Source organism: Lontra canadensis, unplaced genomic scaffold, assembly GCF_010015895.1.
Source record: "Lontra canadensis isolate GAN:19392208 unplaced genomic scaffold, GSC_riverotter_1.0 scaffold51, whole genome shotgun sequence".
NCBI classification, from domain to species: domain Eukaryota; kingdom Metazoa; phylum Chordata; class Mammalia; order Carnivora; family Mustelidae; genus Lontra; species Lontra canadensis.
In genome coordinates this window covers 8,418,758-8,441,430 of record NW_022631045.1, presented here as the reverse complement: position 1 = coordinate 8,441,430, position 22,673 = coordinate 8,418,758, and the positions used below count along the sequence as shown (strand labels likewise).

The window sequence follows — 22,673 nt, the reverse complement described above, 5'->3', positions numbered from 1 at the left end:
AAAGGTGTTGTCGTAGGGTGTGATCTCTCCTACCAGCTCCTTGAGGGTAAAACCCTGTTCCTGCTTGTATGTGCCTTCTCATGGGCCACCATGTGCTGGTCTGCACACTCAAAGGGCCCTCCAACCACTACTGACTGAAATGAGTGAACAAAAATGGATTTAAAGCGATGTGCGGTGGGAATTACCGACTAATGGGATGCTATTCCTTTCTTGGTTCCCAGGACAGTAAAGTGACTGCCTGCTGCTGTTTGCTGAAGGGTCTCTTCTGCTTAATGCTGCCCCAATGTCTGCTGGAAATAATCAGTCCTCGGGAGGAACGTCCCCTCTTTCCCTTCCCACAACCTCCCAGTACTCCACACAGACCTTAAGTTCCGAGGAAGGAGGTAACGAGGAGGATAAGAATTCAGAGAGAGAGTATCTATCTCCCAAAGACAGTGAGTATCTGGGAGAGGAAATCTATTCTGAGGAAGAGGAGTACCTAGAGGAGGAAAGGTTTCTGAAAGAGAACCCCTATCTGTATGAGATTCCGGGGTTTCTGAAGGAGAGAAAGCATCTGCGGAAGAAAAAGCATCTGAAAGAAACAGAGGATCTGTTGGAAGAGTATCTGGAAGATGGTGAGTGTCTGGACGAGGGAGGGTACCTGAAAGGAAAAGAGGATGTGTATGGAGGAAAGTGTCAGGGAGGGGACTTGGGGAGGTGAGGGCCCTAAAAGACAGCAACTCTAGTTCACCGCAGCGCCCAAGAACAAAGATCTAACTTGGAATAAAGCCGCAGCTCAGTCTGCCAAACCCCCGGCGGAAGGTGTAGGCCCACTCAGGACTGACTGAGCTCTCCGCCCAGCCTCAATGGCCAGGCCTCCAGGCAGTGCACCCACAGAGCAGAGAGGCCCACTGAACAGAAAGCCCCTACTCATGCACAAAACAAACCGAACAGACCTTATAATTTGTGTCTTTTCCTTACTGCACAAGTAATACATGTTTATCTAAACTGTATGTAAGAAAAATGAAGAAAGTAACCATCACTACCACCCAGAGGGGGATTCACTTTCACACTTTATATATGTGGGGAGATACATATATATATCCTCCCTAGGCTTTAAAGTCACCTGCTTTTTATATATGCTTTACATATAATAATTTATATATACATAAAACTATAAATAAATATATCATAAAAAGCAGTTGACATATAATACATATATTACATTCTTACATGAACACATGTAAGAATTCATACTTATAGGAATACATTTCATATTATTAAATTTTCTGCAGATCATTTTAATAGCTACATCACTCCGTATTGTATTTGCAAGCCCTAATATTGTTAATCAATTCCTGATTATTATCAATCATTCATTGTTTCTGATGTGGTTTTTGTTACTTTTTCAAACAGCACTTTGCTAAACATCCTTAGGGCTCAATTTTATCAGTGACCTCTAATTATTTCCCAGAATCCATCCCGCAATCTGTTGCTAGGTCAATAAACACTAGCATGCTTCTCCCGGTGCCCACCAGGCCCCTGGCAGGCCTCATCTTTCCCTGGCTGTGAGTATTTGGAGTGATTTCTCTCACCCTAGGGCTGACATTTTTCCAATACCATTCCTGCGATTGCCACCTTTTCCTGAAGTTGGGTTTTATTATTTGACTGTGGCCTCCTTGTGCCGTTGTTAGAGGTGGCTGATTCTCACGTTCTCTGAGGTCCATGTAGTGTCTTCCCTTGCTGACATGACTGCAGGGCCATAACCAACTAGGTTCAGAAAGTTAAAAATCCCGGTCATCTGCATCATCTCGACATTGACCTAGAAATAGGACAACATTATTTTTCTGGATCTGATTCCATTACCACCTGCAAGCCACTCAGGCAGCTTGAATTTTTAAATCCCAATCTCATTACATACCACCTACATCCTAAGAGCTGTCTGTTCTTAGCACTCAACACAGGCGTTTACGCCCCTCTTCCTCAAACCAGATACATCAACCAAGGTTCTTCCTACTCTTGTGGAAGTTTCGCTGGGGCACTGGAGAGGTAATGCCTCTATCGCTGGGAGACTCTCTTTGGTATGTGCCTCTGCCATAAAGCTGCCTCTCAGAATCCTAGTATCCCTGCTGTTGAAATACCAAGTGTAATTCTAATTCTGAAAAATAGCATTCGGGCCATTTCTTTTGCACAGTATGAATCAAGCATTCTTAACATGTCCCCTGTATGCACTGGGCCTTTGTAAATATATTACCCATGACAGTGGGACAAATACAATGCTGTCAAGTGAATGGAACTGTGTATAAAGCAAAAGCTTTGAAAATAAATGCCCTGCTAGCAAAATTTGGAAAGGCACTGAGAAAACTGTGGAGGAATGCTAAAATGCCTTTAAAGGCACACGGAAGAATGTCTTGGTATGTGAAAACCCAGGGTACCAAGCCACACTTCACAAAACATTAAATTAAGTATTAAATTAAGAAGGGGTCTACAATAGGATTCGGAAATTTTTAAAAGAATTTACATCAAGATTTCTTAATGTGGAACATTTTGCCAATACGTTTAAGACTGAAATTTGTTAAGCCCTGCGCACAGGAGTGACTTCCTGACCCCTAGCAAATGCTCAGGACATGCAAACGGAGTCAAGTTCAATTTCATTCATTTCATAAAGTCAGGCACACATGCACACATGCATGCATGCACCTGCATTTATTTTTAGAAACATCTCTTAGGAACTAATTGGAAATGGGCCCTAGAAATGACAAATGGGCTTTTATTGCTTGGGTTGATGGATTAATTGCTAGAGACTAGTGGGGGAGCACTATATAAAGGAAGATTGTTGAGGGCCAATTTCGCCTCAGCAAGAAAGAGAGTCATGAGCAACTAGTGATGCCTGCCACAGGATCAAATGGGGACTGAGGAGCGGGAATGCCATGTATTTGTCTGTTTGGAGGTAGATGTGAGTATATCACAAAGAACACTCTTTCCTTCCCCTCTCAGGAGCTTACCTACCTGAGTTTGAGGGTCACTTCTCTCCCACTTCTTAGGGCACAACCTTGGTCAAGTCACTTAACCCCTCTGCATGGTTTTCTTAACTATCAGGGAAATGTCTGTTCATGTCTTCTGCACATTTCTTGATTGGATGATTTGTTCTTTGGGTGTTGAGTTTGAGAAGTTCTTTATAGATTTTTGGATACTAGCCCTTTATCTGATATGTCATTTGCAAATATCTTCTCCCATTCTGTCTATTGTCTTCTGGTTTTGTTGACTGTTTCCTTTGTTGTGCAAAACTTTTGATCTTGATGAAGTCCCAATAGTTCATTTTTGCCCTTGCTTCCCTTGCCTTTGGCGATGTTTCTAGGAAGAAGTTGCTGCGGCTGAGGTCGAAGAGGTTGCTGCCTGTGTTCTCCTCAAGGATTTTGATGAACTCCTGTCTTACACTGAGGTCTTTTATCTATGTTGAGTCTATTTTTGTGTACAGTATAAGGAAATGATCCAGTTTCATTCTTCTGCATGTGGCTGTCCAGTTTTCCCAACACCATTTGTTGAAGAGACTGCTTTTACCATTGGAGATTCTTTCCTGCTTTGTTGAAGATTAGTTGACCATAGAGTTGAGGGTCCATTTCTGGGTTCTCTCTTCTATTCCATTGATCTATGTATCTGTTTTTGTGCCAGTACCATACTGTCTTGAGGATTACAGCTTTGTAATAGAGCTTGAAGTCTAGAGTTGTGATGCTGCCAACTTTGGTTTTCTTTCTCAACATTCTTCTGGCTATTTGGGGTCTTTTCTGGTTCCATATAAATTTTAGGATTATTTTTTCCATTTCTTTGGGAAAAAGTTGATGGTATTTGGATAGGGATTGCATTAAATGTGTAGATTGTTCTAGGCAACATATACATTTTCACAATATTTGTTCTTCCAATCCATAGGCACAGAACGTTTTTCCATTTCTTTGTGTCTTCTTCAATTTCTTTCATGAGTATTTTATAGTTTTCTGAGTACAGATTCTTTGCCTCTTTGGTTAGATTTATTCTGAGGTATTTTATAGTTTTGGGTGTGATTGTAAATGGGACTGACTCCTTAATTTCTCTTTCTTCTGTCTTGTTGCTGGTTTTTTAATTTATTTTATAAATATTTAATTTAATATTTAAAATAATTTTTAATATAAATTTAATATAATTAAATAGAAATATAAAATATTTATTTTATATCCTGACACTTTATTGAATTCTTGTATGAGTTCTAGCAGTTTTGGAGTGGAGTCTTTTGACTTTTCCACATAAAGTATCGTATCATATCATCTACAAAGAGAGAGTCTGACTACTTCTTTGCTGATTCAGATGCCTTTTATTTCTTTTTTTGTCTGATTGCTGAAGCTAGGACTTCTAGTACTATGTTGAATAGCAGTGGTGATAGTGGATAGCCCTGCCTAAGGAGAGTTCCTGACCTTAGGAGAAAGGCTCTCAATTTTCCCCAATGAGAATGATATTCACTGTGGGTTTTTCATAGATGCCTTTGATGATTTTGAGGTATGTACCCTCTATCCCTACACTGTGAAGAGTTTTGATCAAAAAGGGATGCTCTACTTTCTCAAATGCTTTTTCAGCATCTATTGAGAGTATCTTATGGTTCTTGTTCTTTCTTTTATTAATGTATTGTATCACATCAATTGATTTTTGGGTGGTGAACCAACCTTGCAGCCCAAAAATAAATCCCACTTGGTTTTGGTGAATAATCCTTTTAATGTGCTATTAGATCCTACTGGTTAGTATTTTGGTGAGAATTTTTGCATCCATATTCATCAGGGATATTGGTCTGTAATTCTCCTTTTTGTTGGAGTCTCTGGTTTGGGGATCAAGGTAATGCTGGCCTCATAAAATGAGTTTGGAAGTTTTCCTTCCATTTCTATTTTTTGGAACAGTTTCAGGAGAATAGATATTAATTCTTCTTTAAATGTTTGGTAGAATTCCCCTGGGAAGCTGTCTAGCCCTGGGCTCTTGTTTGTTAGGAGATTTTTTTGATGACTGCTTCAATCTCCTTACTGGTTATGGGTCTGTTCAGATTTTCTATTTCTTCCTGGTTCAGTTTTGGTAGTTTATAGGTCTCTAGGAATGCATCCATTCCTTGCAGACTGCCAAATTTGCTGGTGTATAGTTGCTCATAATATGTTCTTAAATTGTTTGTATTTCTTTGGTGTTGGTTGTGATCTCTCTTCTTTCATTCATGATTTTATTAATTAGAGTCCTTTCTCTGTTTTTTTGATAAGTCTGGCCAGGGGTTTATCAATCTTGTCAATTCTTTCAAAGAACCATCTCCTAGTTTCATTGATCTGTTCTACTGTTCTTTTGGTTCTATTTCATTGCTTTCTGCTTTGAATTTTATCATTTCTCTTCTCCTGCTGGGTTTAGGCTTTCTTTGCTGTTCTTTCTGCAGTTCCTTTAGGTATAAGGTTAGGTTGTATATTTGAGACCCTTCTTGTTATTTGAGAAAGGTTTGTATTGCTATATACTTCCCTCTCAGGACTGCCTTTGCTGCATACCAAAGATTTTGAACAGTTGTGTTTTCATTTTCATTTGTTTCCATGAATTTTTTAAATTCTTCTTTAATTTCCTGGTTGACCATTCATTCCTTAGTATTCCTTTAGCCTCCATGTATTTGAGCTCTTTCCAACTTTCCTCTTGTGGTTGAGTCCTAGTTTCAAAGTACTGTGGTCTGAAAATATGCAGGAAATGATCCCAGGCTTTTGGTACTGGTTGAGACCTGATCTGTGACCCAGGATGTGATCTATTCTGCAGAATGTTCCACATGCACTAGAGAAGAATGTGTATTCTGTTGTTTTGGGATAGAATGTTCTGAATATATCTGTGATGTCTCTCTGGTCCTGTGTGTCATTTAAAGCCCTTATTTCCTTGCTGATCTTTTGCTTAGATGATCTGTCCATTTCAGTGAGAGGGGTGTTAAAGTCCCCTATTATCGTATTATTGTCTATGTGCTTCTTTGATTTTGTTATTTATTGGTTTATATAATTGGCTGCTCCCATGTTAGGGGCATAAATATTTAAAATTGTTAGATCTTCTTCTTGGACAGATCCTTTAAGTATGATATAGTGTCCTTCCTCATCTCTTATTATAGACCAGCTTAAAATCTAATTTATCTGACATAAAGATTGCCACCCCAGCTTTCTTTTGATGTCCATTAGCATGGTAAATGGTTTTCCACCCCTTCACTTTAAATCTGGAGGTGTCTTTGGGTCTAAAATGAGTCTCTTGCAGACAACATATCAATGGTTCTTGTTTTTTTTATCCAATCTGTTACCCTGTGTCTTTTGATTGGAGTAGTAGCTCATTTACATTCAGGGTAACTATTAAAAGATATGAATTTAGTGCCATTGTATTGCCTATAAGGTGACTGTTAGTGTATATTGTCTCTGTTCTTTTCTTGTCTATGTTACTTTTAGAGTCTCTCTTTGCTTAGAGGACCCCTTTCAATACTTCCTGTAGGGCTGGTTTGGTGTTTGGAAATTCTTTTAGTTTTTGTTTGTCCTGGAAATTTTTTATCTCTCCTTCTATTTTCAATGACAGCCTAGCTGGATATAGTATTCTTGGCTGCATATTTTTCACATTTAGTGCTGAATATATCATGCCAGTCCTTTCTGGCTGGCCAGGTCTCTGTGGACAAGTCTGCTGTCAATCTAACACTTCTACCATTGTATGTTACAGACCTCTTGTCCTGAGCTGCTTTCAGGATTTTCTCTTGTAAGTTTTACTTGTAAGTTTTACTATTAGATGACAGGGTGTGGACCTACTTTTGTTGATTTTGAGGGGGGGGTTCTCTGTGCCTCCTGGATTTTGATGCCTGTTTCCTTCCCCAAATTAAGGAAGTTCTCTACTATAATTTGTCCTATTATACCTTCTGCCCCCCTCTCTTTCTTCTTCTTCTGGGATCTCAATTATTCTAACATTGTATTATCTTATAGTATCACTTATCTCTCAGATTCTCCCTTCATGATCCAGTAGTTGTTTATCTTTTGCTCAGCTTCTTTATTCTCCATCATTTGGTCTTCTATATCACTAATTCTCTCTTCTGCCTCATTTATCCTAGCATTTAGAGCCTCCCATTTTTTATTGCACCTTATTAATGGCCTTTCTGATTTCGACTTGGTCAGATTTTATTTCTCCAGAAAGGGATTCTCTAGTGTCTTCTATGCTTTTTTCAAGCCCAGCTCGTATCTTTATAATTGTCATTCTGAACTCTAGTTCTGACATCTTACTAATGTCCATATTGACTAGGTTCCTGGCAGTCGGTACTGCTTCTTGTTCTTGTTCTTTTTTTTTTTTTTTTTTTTTGAGGTGAGTTTTTCCATATTGTCATTTTGTCAGAGAAGAATAGAGGAATGAGAGCACAAAATGCTAAAAGGGTAACAACAACCCCAGAAAAAACACACTAAACCAATCAGAAGAGACCCAAAACCGGGGGAAAAGAAATGGGGAAAAAAGAGTATGATCAAGCTGATGAATAGGGCAGAGCCACACACTAGATTTTGGGTGTATTTTGATCTGTTAGAAGAAACTGCAAATAAACAAACAAAAAACAACAACAAAACAGAATGTGACCAGGCAGGAGACTAGAACAGAGCCATATGCTAGATTTAGGTATATTTTGGTCTGTTAGAAGAAACTGTATCCCAAAATTTTAAAGAAAGAAAAACTTATAGATATATAAAACATAAGGTTAAATACAATGAAGGGATAGAATAGGACTATAAAAATGAAAATTAAAAAGATTTTTTAAAAGGTATTGATAAGATAAGATATTGGTTAAAATAGGAAAGAGGAAAAACAAAAGAAATTGAAAAAGAAAAACATAAAGAAAATTCAAAAATTTAACTTTGAAAAACTAAAGAATTATGGGAAAAAGGCAAGAATTCTATGTGCTGTATTCCTCTAGCTCTGGAATTCCACAGTTCTCATTGATCAGTGAACTTGGTCTTGGCTGGATGTCCTTGCTGATCAGTGAACTTGGTCTTGGCTGGATGTCCTTGCTGATCTTCTGGGGTGAGGGGCTCTTGCAGTGATTCTCAAGTATCTTTGCCTGAGGAGGAATTGCACCGCCCTTGCCAAGGGCCAGGCTAAGTAATCTGCTCGGTTTTTCTCTCAGAAGCTTTTGTTCCCTGAATGCTTTCCATAGAGCTTTGGAGGATAGGAATGAAGATGGTGGCCTCCCAATCTCTGGCCCATATGAGCCAAGAGCTCAGGGCCCCACACCTCAATATGCCCTCAGAGAAAAGCAGTCAATCACTCCTGTCTCCCTGGTCTCCAGCCACACTCCAAGCTCACCCAGCCTGTGACTGAGCGTTTCTATCTCTGATGCATGGCCCGGTTTGGAGTCTCCAAACCCAGCAGATTCCTGCTGCATGCTCCTGCACCACTCCTTCTGGTGAAAGAAGAGGGGTGTCTCCCCAGATCTGCCAGTTGTGGGGTCCCGGATCAAAAAGCAGTGGTTGACTGTGCCTCAGATCACAGTCTATGGTAACCCTGAGCTGAGAGCCCACTCCTCAGCTCCGTCTCTGCAGCCAGCTTCCCTGCTCCAAAATGTGGCAGCTCCGCCGCACTCAGGCTCCCCTACTTTTTTTGTGACTCCAAGGGTCCTGAGACCACACTGTCCCAGCAAGGGTTCCACCCTCCACTTAGCCCCGGAGCAACGTCCCTTCATGGAGAAGACTTCTAAAAGTTCTGATTTTGTGCTCCGCTGCTCTAGCCATTGCCAGGAGCTGGCTCATGGAGGCTCTACCCCCTGCAGTCTATCTTCTGGTATATCACCTCAGATTCACTTCTCTGTACATCCTACCTTCCAGAGAGTGGTCACTTTTGTTCACAGAATGGCTGCTATTCTTCTCTTTGATCTCCTGTTGAGTTTGTAGGTGTTCAGAATGGTTTGTTAACTATCTAGCTGAACTCCTGGGACCAGACGAAATTTAGGTCTCCTACTCCTCCACCATCTTCTGTATTTTACTTTTGTAACAGAATTGTGACTTCAATATTTGCCCATATTGGTTAACCTTTGTAGATATCATTTTAAGAGCCAAGTAATATTCCTCAATAATATTCTGTGTCATGGGTAAACTGTGGATAAGTATAAGTGTTGAACATTTAAGTTCCAAATTTCAATTTGTGGTTCTCATTTCTTGGCTACTTCCACTGGGCTGGGCTCTATTATTAGAATTGATGGCTTATTCTCTCCCAAATGTACATTAAATTCTTGATGTATCATTCAAGGCAAATAGATGATTAAATGACACAAACAGAGTTTTTGAAATTAAAACTCATTTAAAAATATTTAGATCCTCTGAACCTCTGTTACCTCTTCTGTACAGATATTCTTCATCTCATGACACAGCAAGGCTTCTGTGATAACCCAAAGATTAACAAAGCAAACTTGAATTTCCAAAATCCATGATTTTATGAAAAATTACCTCTTGAGTTCTTGTTGACTTTATAAAACTTAACCTTGTAATTTCTAAGGGAAACCATCTAGAGAGAACACTAATAAAAAGTAAAAATAAAGGAATTCTATAAACTGGGGCCTCTCTACCCCAAGTCCAGCATCACGTACTTAACAACATATTTTTAAAGAGAAAAAAAAGATACCTTCTTTTTTCCCCCAATATTGTCTTTCTGTTCTTTTTCCAATAGAATTCAAGATTACTTCTTCATATCAAACCCTGCCTCATCTTATCTCAAGGTAATGGTTTCGTTTTTTGACAAATCAGGTGGAAATCCATGCTTGAGGATGATGCTGCAGGAGCCTTTGCAGACCCAGGATGGGAATAGGGGGGTGGGTGGTGTGGAGGTACAGGGTTCAGGCTCCCTGAGGAAGGAGCGATTCAGGTTGGGGTATCTCCAGGAGTCACACAGAAAGGACCTCCTGCCATTGTCCCCTCTGCCACTCAGCTACTCACAGGGTGAGGGACAGGTCCCAAGATCCAAGTCTGGGGCACCCAGGACTATAGAGATGAAAGAATAAGAGCTATCTGAGTCTGCACAGAAGGTCTCAACCAGGGAAAGAGAGCAAGGGGCTTGTGGCCATGCTCGCAGTGAACAGAGGGATGAATGCCCAAAGGAGAGTTGCCATCTTCCTTACTCAGTTATGTTCCCAAGGTCTCAGTCACCCTTCAGTGAGCACTCATACAGGGTTTGGTGCATGCAAGACAGTCACTAACAAACCTATGGAGTAAATGAGTCAGTGCCTCCTATGTGCTCAGCTCTGTAGAAACCAAGGTGAGCGGTACCCTAGACTTCCAACTCACAGACCTCATCCTTGTGTGTCATCCCCTACAATCCGTCCCCTGAGAGTGACTGCGGAGTATTTGTATCCACTGGTGAGGCGGGTTGGCACTGGATATGAAGAAAGCACAAGGCCAGTTTGGTTATGGTGAGAAGATGGGATGAGATCCCTTCTCTGCTGCATAGGCAAGCGACAGGCTACTACTTGAGGGCCACCCCTCAGCCCGGTGAGGCCAACCCCCATCGCTGCTCTCCACCAGCCCCTGAGCTCCATGCTTCACAGTCCTGAGGGCTCAGCAACATGGATCAGATGGCACTGCCCCCACTGAGCCAACACATAAGAGGCAATGGCTCTCTGGAGGCCCCTTCACCTCAGTCATGGACACCCACAGCACAGGAAGCAACAGGCCGTGAGCGCGGGAAGGTCCGTGACTGAGAACAGGGGCTCGGGAGCCAGACCACTCGGGTTTGAATCTCAGCCAGCGGCATGCCATCGGGCAGCCACATACACTCTCTGTGCCCCAGGTTCTTCATTGCTGAAACAGGGACAGGAAGAGTTTCAGCCTCATGAGGCTGTGGTGGGGACTCGATGAGTATTAGCTTGTGGGGCTCCCTAAGAGCAGGGGTTCAGACATGCTGTGGGTCACTGTTAGTCCCGTTCCTGCTTCCTGCTCCCCGCAAGCCACCACATGGAAACTTAGTAGGCAGAGAACAGGAGTCATGATTCCAGGTCGGCTTCATTCTAAACGTAGGCACCCATCCAATCCTTTATCCACATTCCAGCTGAGTGGCTTTCCTGTCACGGAGGAGTTCATGGGGATCAGAGAGGCCCTGGATTTTCCTGACACCAGGTTGCTGAGAGACTGAACCTACAAACCACTTTAGGCAAGAAGTGTACACTCCTATTTGTTTGTTAGGCAGGGAGCGGGAAAAGGGAACAGGTTCAGGTCAAGCATTTCATGGGTCCCTTATCAACAGGAAGGCTCCCTCTCCCACTCTCACACACATGCACAGAAGATCCCCCAGCACACACCAGACCCCTTCCCCTCTGTGAAACAGCTGAAGAAGCAGGCCTGGAACCATCCAATCTCCCCAGGATCCCACACCCTTCCATTGCAGATGGGGCAGGGAGTTGGAACCTGGCCCAGGTAGACCAGAACCCCAGTCCTGCTTTCATAGGTGCCCCCAGAAAACCCCGCCATGTACCAGCCCAAGGTAGATGTGATGGGGAGGATGCTGAGTAAATGTGCATGAAGATGGCAATGACCAGATAGGCCCACTGTTACCTTAAATGTGATCTCTCAGTGTGTTTGGCAGCTCTGACTTCTCAAAGTCCTTTCATGGAGACTTGCATGACCTCTTTGGGTCCCAGAGACCCATGCAGGGAACAGGCCCATCTCTGAAGGGCCACTGCACTGCTCCCCTCACCAGTAAGAACAGCAGAAGCCAAGAATGCACTTGCCCGCTCTCACTTTGTCCTCCCTGGCAGGGACCTGTAAGGGAGGTATGATTATCAAAAAGGTGCAGAAACGTTCAACAGTTACCCAAAGTTACTCCTCTACAGTGCAGGAGCCAAGATTTCAGCTGGTGTCACTTGACACCAAAGTCTGTGTTTTTTCTACCAAACATAGTCAGTGCCCATTTATATGGCAGACATTTTCCCTTACCCTGTCTCTGCCATTTCGGCCAGTTTACATGAGAGGACTTCAGGGCTGAAACACCCCAAAGACTGCTCTCATCCCTTTGAATGACAGGTTTTTGCCCCCAGCTAAAAGCCAGAAATTCCTGAAGAAGAACACAGTGCGGGTCTGTGTGTTGGGGTCGTCCCTTTGGATCTTAAGCTACCAGATGGCAGGGCGTCTGCCTCAGAGCCAATACTCTGTCATCAGGCCCTGTGGAAACCTTTCTCGATAACGGTGGTATTTGTAGTGGGCAGACTAGAGGGGACAGACCTCGGTGCTTGATTTTAAGCTGCTGCACCATCTACTCTGGTATTTTTCCCACTCTACCTGAGGCAGCAGTAAGGTAGGAAGGGCCACTGGGATGGGCAGGGTCGTGCACCACAAAGGATGGAGAATGTTCCAGAACATTAGACTGTCAGTTATGGAAGCCTGGGCCATTGACCTTTGAAGGCATCCAGAGAGCCTTTTCCAGTAAACGAAGTGGCAGTTGGCAATGTGGGGTTCTGCTGCCCGAAATGGCGCAGGGACCTATTCACCACCAGACTTGCAGTCCCTTCTCACCTATGACATCCACCATCTGGGGCAGGCAGAGTGCAGGAGCTGGAGAGTAGCCACCCCACCATCCCCACAGCCCAGAGCCCCAGGGCCTAACCTGGTCCCTGCCTGGAAGTTGAGCTACCCATGTGCTCACCTCTGACAGGAGCTCAGCAACCAACCCTTACGAGGAGACCATGCTCTTCTCTGTCCCACCTTCCATCTCTGAACTTCCCTATGAGATTCCGTACGATGACACAAGGCCTTCTACCTCGTACATGCAGCAAGACAGAGAACTTCTGGCCTGGCAAGACCAGAGCACGCAGACAAAATGGATCTATGAAAGTAAGTGGGGGATGGGGAACTACACCCTGCCGGCCATCACATGGGGGGGGGGGGGGGGGGGGGGGGGGGGGGATGCATTCCATGGGTGTGAAATATCACAGCTTGTCTATTGCTTCTCATGTTAATGCTATACAACGACTTCCTGTGCCATTCGAAGTGGTATTTTAGGTAAGAAGTTAAGCTCCTCTCCTAGCCCTGCTCCCCCCTTCCTCCACCCCAGAGCCCCCCTCAGGGAAACATCAGCAAAGGGCTGAAACAAATACCTTTTCCAGTCTTTCCTTCTCTTTTCATTAGTCTTCTTGTTCCTGCTCTATGGGAACATGGGCCCCATTTCCCTCAGGGACACAGGCCATTACCTTCCCAGATTACAGACGGGTTCCTTGGAGTGATGGGCTGTATCCAGATGGTCACGTGGATGGTTGCAAGCGGGACTGTGTCTCAGCAGGCAGTCAAAGCCGGCCCCGATTCCGAACAGGCCAAAACCATCTGTAGTTTGAACTTTTGGAGCCACAACTGGGAGGCACTCAAGAGAGAGTGTGGCAAGATTGCATTGAAAATCTTAGTCCTCTCCCCAATTAAGCCCAAAGTCCCCTCACCCTCAGACCCTGGGATGCAAGACAGAGCAGCATTGCTTACCATTATTAATAATTTAAATCCTGCCTTTGTAAGATTGATCCATCACGGGTTCACGGATTCATTTCACAGCTGTAGTCATGGCAGCGGTAAATTAGAGTGCCCCGCAACAACTCACTTCCCTGCCCACACCCGTGCCTGCTCTATTTTGTAGCTCGAATGTGGTTCCATGGAATTAGGTGCCAGAAACCCAATGAGGGAGGGTGGAAAGGCAGAGGGCAGGCCCGCACAAGCCCAGAGCTCAGCTGCATGGGCAGCCCAGGAGAAGGACTTTACAGGCGAAATCAGTTCATGTGGGACTTTTGTCAGCATGTGCGTTCCGGTGGGGCCCTGAGAACTGGAACCATTTCAAAGTCAATAAGCATGACAGCTGGGAAAAATCCGAGCATTTATCTAAATATTCATAAGCAGGATTCTAAAAGTCATTTAGCGGGTAATAGCCTGTAAAGTGCTGGTGTTAAGCTTGAAAGGATGTGGGAGGGGAGGGGATAGAGAGAAGAAGGCTGGAGTGAGGGAATGGGGGGCCCCAGAGCCCATTTATCCCCCTGTGGGCCCACCTCCAGAGAGGCAGCCTCCAACGGTCAGTTTCATTTGACCTGTTTGTTCACGATCCTTTTGGTCCCTAAGCTTAATTTCCAAAGCAGGTCATGTCTGCAGCTCACTGGGGTTTTAAGCACTCTGCATATTTGGTCTGGGGGGGCGTGTTTTGCAGCTAAGTGTCTTTCTAGGCCTGAGTTCCTTGGAGCCAACACATGGTTAGTGCTTAGTAAAAGTCTAGCCACCCGCAGAAAATGCCTACTGATCAAATATCGCGACAGGGGTGGCCTGGACTGAAGGTGTGCTCTGTCAGAGCCTCTGAGACACCGTCACACCCCAGGGTCCTGCAGTTATGTGAGGGGATGGTGGGTAGAGAAGAGACTGAAACACAAGGAAAAACAAACAATTCTCTAAAATTCATGGAGGTTTTTCTTTCCTTTTCTGCATTTGGTTTGCAGTCTGTCCTTTGGAGGGCATTGGTAATAGTCGGGCAAACCTTGCCTCTGACATATACATGATTGCGTCTGGGCAACAGAATGGGGCAAACAGATGACAAAGATACTTCCATCTGAGTGTTAAAGAGTTGTAAGAGAAAAACCCAGGAAGGATGGAGCTCCGGGAAGGTAGAAGGTCTCAAAACCACATCCAGAGGCGAGAGACGAAGGGGACGTGGGGAAAGCGATATGAAGGGGGGTGGGGATGGAGGAAAGCCAGTCCTTCTGCAGCTGGAATACAGAACCCTGAAGATTTCCCAGCAGGAGAGATGCAAAAAGGAATCTGCTTTCAGCCCAGGGCAGAAGCAACCCATCCACTTGGTGGAGAAACACAGACAATCAAGGCAAAAGCAATCCAAGACGCTGGCTGTGGGGGGTTGAGGGCCCGTGAGAATAGCAGCGATGAGAGTAGGCATAGATATTGCCGCGCACCCTCATTGCCTGTAAGGATGCAGATTTCCAGCCTTACCAGGGCTCCTGTCTACATGCTTAATACCATCCCCAGAGGACTCCTAGGCACAGGAACGTTGGAGAACCAGAGAACCTCGAGTGTAGGATGAATTTCATGGGTCCTTGGTGTCTTATTTTTAAAGCATTTGTAAATTATGGGATTGTTCAACCCCAGGGGGCCAGAAACAGCATTTTACATGGCAACGTCCTTCTCAACCAATAAGACTTTGAACTGAATCTGGAGGGAAAACACCCAGATAAATCCTTGAAACCTATTACTATACAGAGAGGCAGCTCTGATACGGAAGGAATGCTAAAGGCACCAGAAATACCTCGTGACCTGCGTAAGGAAGTCTTCTGAAGGAGGACCAGAAAGACTATTTATGGCCTCAGGGGTCTACCTATCCAGGCACAGAGCAGGGTCATAAAGAACTACAGAAGTTCTAACACAGAGCATTCTACCCATGGCTGTAAAAATCCTCAAGACTCAGTGCCGGGCACATAGTAAGTGCCTATAAATATTTATTAAATACTTGTGAACTTGTTGTTGAACCGTCATCGGATTCGAGATCGGCATGGGGATGAGAGGGCGTATCCTACTCCCAAGTCTGGTTGGGAAGAGGGCTGCGTATAGAAATACACCCACAAAGAGACACTACATGTCTAGAAATTTGGTGAGGATAGACAGAGGGAGGAAGTGCTGTCGGGGGCACAGTTTGCTTCGAGTCACCTGGCCAGATGGAGGAGAGTGTTGGAGGACTCCCAACAGTGCAAACTGATGTTCATGCAGTTTCCTGCCATGGACTCGGATTTTAAAAGATCACACACAGAAGTTAAGAAAAAAATGATAAAGTTACCTGTGATAAAGGTAGGAAAATGGCTCAAACCTTAAGAATAGTGCCAGGAGAGGGGCACCTGGGTGACTCAGTCCGTTAAGCATCCGACTCTTGATTTTGGTTCAGGTCATGATCTCAGGGCTGTGAGATGGGGTCCCAAGGCAGGCTCCGAGCTCAGCCAGGAGTCAGCTTGGGATTCTCTCTCTCCCTCTCCTTCTGCCCCTCCCCCCTGCTCATGCACGCTCTCTAAATAAATAAATAAAATCTTAAAGTGCAGAGGAATGATTCAGAGAAAGTCAGGTTCTCCGGTTGCTATTTAATTTTGACTTTACTGTGAAGGAAAATGATCTCCAGACTAAAATGGGTGCAACTAAATTAGGTAAGAAATAGCCAAAACCAAAGACTGATGAGAAGATAGAAGGGAATGGTTAACTGCTGTGTCCTGCCTTGGATAAAATACCCACCAGAGTATCCAGAGAGCAAGAGAAGCTTAACCACGTTCATGGTTTCTGGGGAATTGGGAAATTAGTCTGGGGCCAATTCGGGGCAAATATTGAGAGCAGAAGGGCCACAAGAAACCAGTGTAAGGTCAATAAGAACAAATCAAGTCATACTGGCTTTAGGTCACTTTTTTGGACAAAGTTCATAGATAAAGGAACGGTGATAACCCAGTAGACCCAAATTCCACAATGGGTTTCATTTTCAAAGCCTTCCTGATGCTGCTGTGGACAAGATAGGGAAATATTAGGTGGATGCTTGTGGAAGATGCTAGAAGGATAACTGTTGAATAACCACCCAGAGACGCTGCTGAAAGATCAGAGTCAATGCTGTTTCCAGTGGGAAGACCCAGGGCTCTGTCCGGCACAACATTTTTTTCCATAGACCTGGACACAGACGTAGGAGGAGTATTTATATTTTCAGGTGACCTGAAGCTGTTGGTTGATGGGAATAATGTCATCAGATCCTAGAAGATCTTGACAGGCGGAAACACTGAACAGGAACTAGCTAGATACAAGACAAGGATAACCTCTATTAGATCGTGTTCTTGGGCCCACACAAATAATAGGATAGAAAAGAACAGGGTAGGGAATCCCTGTTTGTTGTAGATACTTTACCCATCCACAAGCTCAACAGCTCAGTGGCATCACTGAGCTGAGTGCCAGAAAAGCTAAAGTAAGCAGATACAATTCAAAGGTTCTATCCATGCTTTAGCCTGCACTGGGAGGCCTGCCCCAGGACACCTGTCAGTGTGGAGGCTGCTGTGCTCCAGAGAGTTGGGAGCGGGCTCAGGGGGGAGAGAGTGGCGGAGGCAACCTAGAGAATAAATCAGGCACTGCTAGGGCGGGTGGGGGAGGGATGGTAAGCCTGGAAGATCCATGGCTCTGAGGTAGGACTGCCTTCACGTAGCTGACGATCTGCCACATGAAAATGAGACCTGACTTTCCGCGTGTGTCCTAAATGGTTAGACTAAGACCATCACCTTCAGGGAACTATGTTAAGAAAATGAAATGGTTCCTACTGCCACAGTGGGATGAATCTTCTTAAAAGCCAGAAAGCTCCTTGTCTGCATGGGGCTCAGCCCCAGCTGAGGAACCAGCAGCCCATGACACAGCTCATGTGTGGGAGAATTCTCATCTGGGCACCTCAGGCCAGGCTTGAATCCTGCCACCCCCAGGAGAGGATGGCATGGTTTGCCTCTGCTTTTTCACCACTGGTCTGCCACTCTCTGCTCTGAAGACTGGTGTCCCTAGGGTGTGTGCACACATGCATTTAGGGAGAGGGGGAAATGGGGGGAGGTACAGAAAGGAACAAGGACTACAAAATTCCAGTAAGTTAACAAAACTAAAGAGGAAAGCCAAGGGACCCACCCAGTACTTGGCCTCGGTGACCTCTAAGGTGCTCCTCGCCTCTGTGGATCAGCCTTGGGCACCAAGGAAGACCCTCAGGTCCAAAATGTCTGCTATGAATCCCCTGGAAAAGGGGAGGTTAAAATCGCTAAGTGGGCTCCTTCTTCTGTCTTCTAACAGCACCTGTAAAACCAAAAACGAAAACTGGACAAGAAATGTCAATAACCACGTTCCCCTCTTTAAAGTCCAGTTCAGAAGGTATTTACATTTTATAATTTGATGATGATTTTAAATGACTTGTGAAAGTTGCCGATCTACCCACGAGAAGGTAAGCAAAACAGAATCAGCCTGCTCCCAGCCAGAGAGAGACCTCCTTTTGACCATTTTAGACTAAAGCCATCTTAACTAAGGCCTGTGGTTAAGGTATTATTTCCAGGGCTTCACACAGGGCTTAGGCCTCAGGGAAGAAACTGAGTCAAAGGGTCAGTGGGCTTTCAAATGTGAATTAAAATTGAATTTTGGAGAAGGAGGAAACAGTATTCACCACTGGAATTATAGAAGGAAAGATAATAGGTTACCCATACTCAGTTTATTCCAAGGTATACTTACTGTATACCTACTGACATTTATTGTACATCTACTGCATATGGGGCAGAACATAAGATGGACAAAACCATCATACCATCTGACAGAGGGTAGCCACGCCTGTAGTGAGCAGAGCAGAACATACAGAGTCCTATGTTGTATTCAGACTTAAATTCTAATGCGCAAGATGAAATATGAACAAAAGGAGGGAAATCAATATTTGTTGAGTGTTAAGCAACAAGCCTCAGACTGCTCAAGATTATGGAAGCTACTTATCCCAAAATACATGATCTCCACCTTGTCCCCCCACTATTTAGGACGTCCTTTTTAAATTGATTCCCTTGGGCACTAAAAGGTTCAGATAAGGGGCGCCTGGGTGGCTCAGTCAGTTGAGCCTCTGCCTTCTGCTTCGGTCATGAGCCCCAGGGTCCTGGGATTAAGTCCCATATCGAGCTCCCTGCTCAGCAGGGAACCTGTTTCTCCCTCTCCCTCTGCCCCTCACCCTGCCCTCCGCCCCCGCCACTTGTGCTCTTTCTCTCTGACAAATAAATAAATAAACTCTTAAGAGTCCCCATAATTTCACCATACCATATCCTATTAATAATTGCTCTTATTATTTTTTAGTGTATGTTACCCCTGACGTGTCTCACAGGGAAGAAAATGGTAAGCACCCTACATAATATATCCAAAGATCCCTGTTCCCTGCAGAGTGTCCTGGGCTGGGGATAGTGGCCCAGGTGGGTGGGTCTCTTGCTGGTCCAGCTCGCACCGAGTCCTAGAGAGGAATTAGGGACGTGCTGGGCACGTAGCCTCTGAACTTGGATGCACTTCGCTGTCCTTTCCTGAAGAAGAGGGATAGGATAAGAAAGAGAGAGGGTCTCTGGAGCAAGACGGAATGACCTGGGACAGAAATCCATCTCTATATTCAAGAGTTCTGGTCTAGGGAGCCCCACATTTGAAGAGGGTCTGGGCTACCTAAGGTCTAGGCAACAGGGCTTGACTGGGATGCAAGGGCCCTTCCACACAGACTTATCCAACAGCACCTTGGAAAGGAATAAAATGGCACCTCTACAAATGGCACTTTAGTGACTTTTAATTCTTTATTAAGGAGGGCCTAAATGAATCCTATGAAAAGAAAAGAGAGAATCCTTATGGTGGCAAAATCCCATCTTACACCTATCATTCCATAAACCAAAAGCCGCACGATAAACCAGGCCCATCTTATTAGAAGACAACTTAGGGACTACTGTCTCTTGTCTTTCAGCATGGTGGGAGCCAAGGGGAGGATCAAGTCTCACACACACAGGTGGCTGAATAAATGAGCTCTCAGATTCTAGATAATGCGTCCCACCCAGTGCCCACCACCTCCAGATGGGAACTCATCAAGAGAATTTTCTTCATCTTATCCCATTCCCAGGGAGAGTTTAGAGCCATGCTGCTCAAACTTTAATGTATAGAATGATCACCTAGGGGGGACACCTGGGTGGCTCAGTGGGTTAAGCATCTGTTTTTGGCTCAGGTCATGAGCCCAGGGTCCTGGGATCGAATCCCACATCAGGTTCTCTGCTTCTCCCCCTGCCTGCAGCTTGCTCTGCTTGTGCTCTCTCTCTCTCAAACAAATAAATAAAATCTTAAAAAAAAAAAGAATGACCACCTGGGGATCTTGTTGAAATGCAGATTCTAACTCAGTAGGTCTGCATTTCTCACAAGCTCCCAGCAGCAGCTTCTACTGTTGCTGAACCATGAACCACAATTTGAGTAGTAAGATTTGAGAACAGTTTAATAGATCTGTGTCCATAACAAGCACCAGACCAGCCAAGACTTCCACCCACCTGTGGAGGCTAAAAAGGAATTTACTACAGGAAAGGTGGAGGAGGTGAAACGGACAGTCGCCACTGTGTGCCTATTTGTCAACGGCGCTGGCTTGCCCGTTCTTCAGAGCTGGCCCTGACGCCAGTTCAATACTCCCTCTCCCCGCCCTTTCCTTATCTGCCCCACAGGGCTGACACACACTGTTCAAACACCTCTCCCAAATTCGGGAACTACGGTTCTGCCAGGAAGAACCATTAGAAGAGAGGCACTGATTGGATGGAGAAAAATTTAAGATTTGTTCTTGATCAGATGCAGAGAAGACACACTGTATAAGAGGGAATGGGGGACGCCTGGCGTTTACCTATGGTAGTGCTCTGGCGCGCCACCCTGAAGACGAGCCTGACTGCTCCCATGACACAGACAAGGGGCCCAGAGTGCCAAGGGGCTGGGGGACACCACTCAAGGGCCTGTCACTTCCCCCACCTGTAGAGTCACTTCATGGGAAGATAACGATCTCACTAGAACAAAGGAAGAGGTTGAGAGAAATCACCAAAGGAAAAATTAATTAGGCAGAAAGCTTTTCCTTTTCGTTCAGCCCCAGTTATGACAATTACTGCATATTTACTGTGCTTGTCTTAACATGTAGACAGTGCCCACTGATGTAATAAGGTTAATCATGATGTTGAATCAAACACTTCTCACGGGTGCTCTTCAGTATCCAGGACTGCTGGGTCACCTTCTTCCCTTGAAAAACACCTAGTCTGGGTTCCCTCCAATTAACTATGTATTATTCAATAAAGCCTATTAAGACAGGCAATCACAAATGATGGGGGTCTGCTGAGCTACTAGATCCAGAGCCAGACTCTTGATCCCAATTGAGGGCAGGCCCTTACTCGAAAAAATCTCACATGGGAGGTGCTGCCCCTCAGCCTGTCCAGATCCGTTCTCCCAGTTCCTTCCCCTCTCCTCCCTGGTGACACTCAAAAGGAGCTTCCTCCTCAGAGCTCACTGGAATTCCCAAGGATTCTTGTCAGGTTTTCCCGGATGTTTTTTCCAAACTCTTCTCCGCTGTTTCCAGGGCAGGCAGTCCAGGGACGCACGGTGTTCTTGGAATCTAGATGAAAGGGCCCTGGTGCCTCGCCAGCTCGGAGGACCCCAGTGTGCATGCAAGAACTAACAGAAGGAATTGCCAGAAGGGTTCTCCCCACACAGGGTCTATCACAGAAGTGTCAGGTTTCTGTCAGAGACATACCGAAGCTGGGGTAAGGGGGCTGCAGGCAGATCTAGCCATGTGGCGTTCTCTATCCCAACAGAGTTTTTATTACTGAACCAAAACTGGGGACAAACGCGAAGTTCACGTGTAGAGGGATCCTGAGGAATGTCTCTTCTCTACCTCCAAAGGTGTCACGGACACACAAAATCAGAAAGAATACATCCGCCCTGCACCAGCCTGGTGGATTTTCAGGGCTATCTGGATGGGCCAGCTTGAAGGGGCTGCTGTCATCCTAAAGATGAAATTTCCCCAGGGATCCCATTACCGCATGAGAGCCAGTCCTCGAGCTCCCGCCTCAGGAGCCACACCTTCCCGGGAGCAGGAGATGGGATCCAAGTTGTAATTATCAACTCCTTGATTCAATTTGCACCCCATCAACTCTGGAGGCTCGAAGGCCCTCTCCTGGCCCAGAGATAGCAGGCTGTAGCTGACCTTGAGAACAAAGGCATTTACTCTCTGGAGGGTTCTTCATGAGCTCACTGGGTTGAGAATATATCTCATATGCTTTAATTCACAATTATGAACCCATATGCAAGTGTAGAAATGGGCAATTTTTTACAAAACTGGCAAGAGATAGGAAAATTTCTCAGGATTTCCAAGAGAAAATCACACTCAGAATAGACCTCTTCCATAATAAATCTAAAATCCTTCCCATAGTCTGCGGGGTCGTCTGCAGGTATAAGGTGGGATTTTGCCACACTACAGATGGCCCTATACCTCATCCCATTTCCACTCCTGCTACTCTCCACACTCCCTCCTCTCCAGGAATACTCTGCCTCTTACAGTTTGTCAATTATGTCAACCACACTCCCACCCACTGTCACCACTGGGACTTTGCACCTCCTAGCCCCCTGCCAGGAATATTCTTTCCCAGCTATCTGCCTCCTTGCTCATTGCTTTCCTTCATTCAGGACCCACTCAAATGTTACTTCCTCAGGTGAACCTTTGCCGTCCATCAGGAACACACATTTTCTAAAGTCAGCCACAGAAACTGACCCTTTTGTTCCTATTTTAATAATACCACCCCCCATTAAATTTTGGGTTATTTGGTCAATTTACTTCAAGTCTTAACAATGATGCATGCATTTTTATTTAAACAGGCAAGGATAAATGCCATAACTCTGTTTCGTTTTGGTTTTGTTTTTGTCTGTTTCTTGTTGTGATTCTTTTTCCAAATGCCTTTCTTTCTGCTGTGCCTTCCAAAATCAGAAGTCTTGGATTTTGTTACTAAAGAGAACTTTTTGAACGATTTATTAAATGAGCCCGTTGACTCATTGGAAGCTGAGGCTCCAGGTGAGAAGGTAAGTCAAAAACTCAAGACCACCATCCTCCAAATGGGGCAGGGTGGCCTGAGGCCCGGCGGGAGCTGTCCCAAGAGCACAGGG

The 22,673-nt window shown here is 44.9% G+C and overlaps 1 protein-coding gene across 1 annotated transcript in view; it reads left to right on the top strand.

Annotated features, from left to right (window-relative positions):
* The first annotated feature begins 238 nt into the window (after positions 1-238).
* The window catches only part of ERICH6B (glutamate rich 6B), a 46,524-nt gene continuing 24,089 nt past the window's right edge, over positions 239-22,673 (top strand). The window contains exons 1-6 of the mRNA XM_032873897.1: positions 239-614; positions 9,670-9,718; positions 12,643-12,821; positions 17,799-17,876; positions 18,828-18,866; positions 22,498-22,589. Coding sequence (XP_032729788.1) covers positions 284-614; positions 9,670-9,718; positions 12,643-12,821; positions 17,799-17,876; positions 18,828-18,866; positions 22,498-22,589 — 768 coding nt within the window. The 5' untranslated portion in view covers positions 239-283. The remainder of the gene's footprint in view (positions 615-9,669; positions 9,719-12,642; positions 12,822-17,798; positions 17,877-18,827; positions 18,867-22,497; positions 22,590-22,673) is intronic.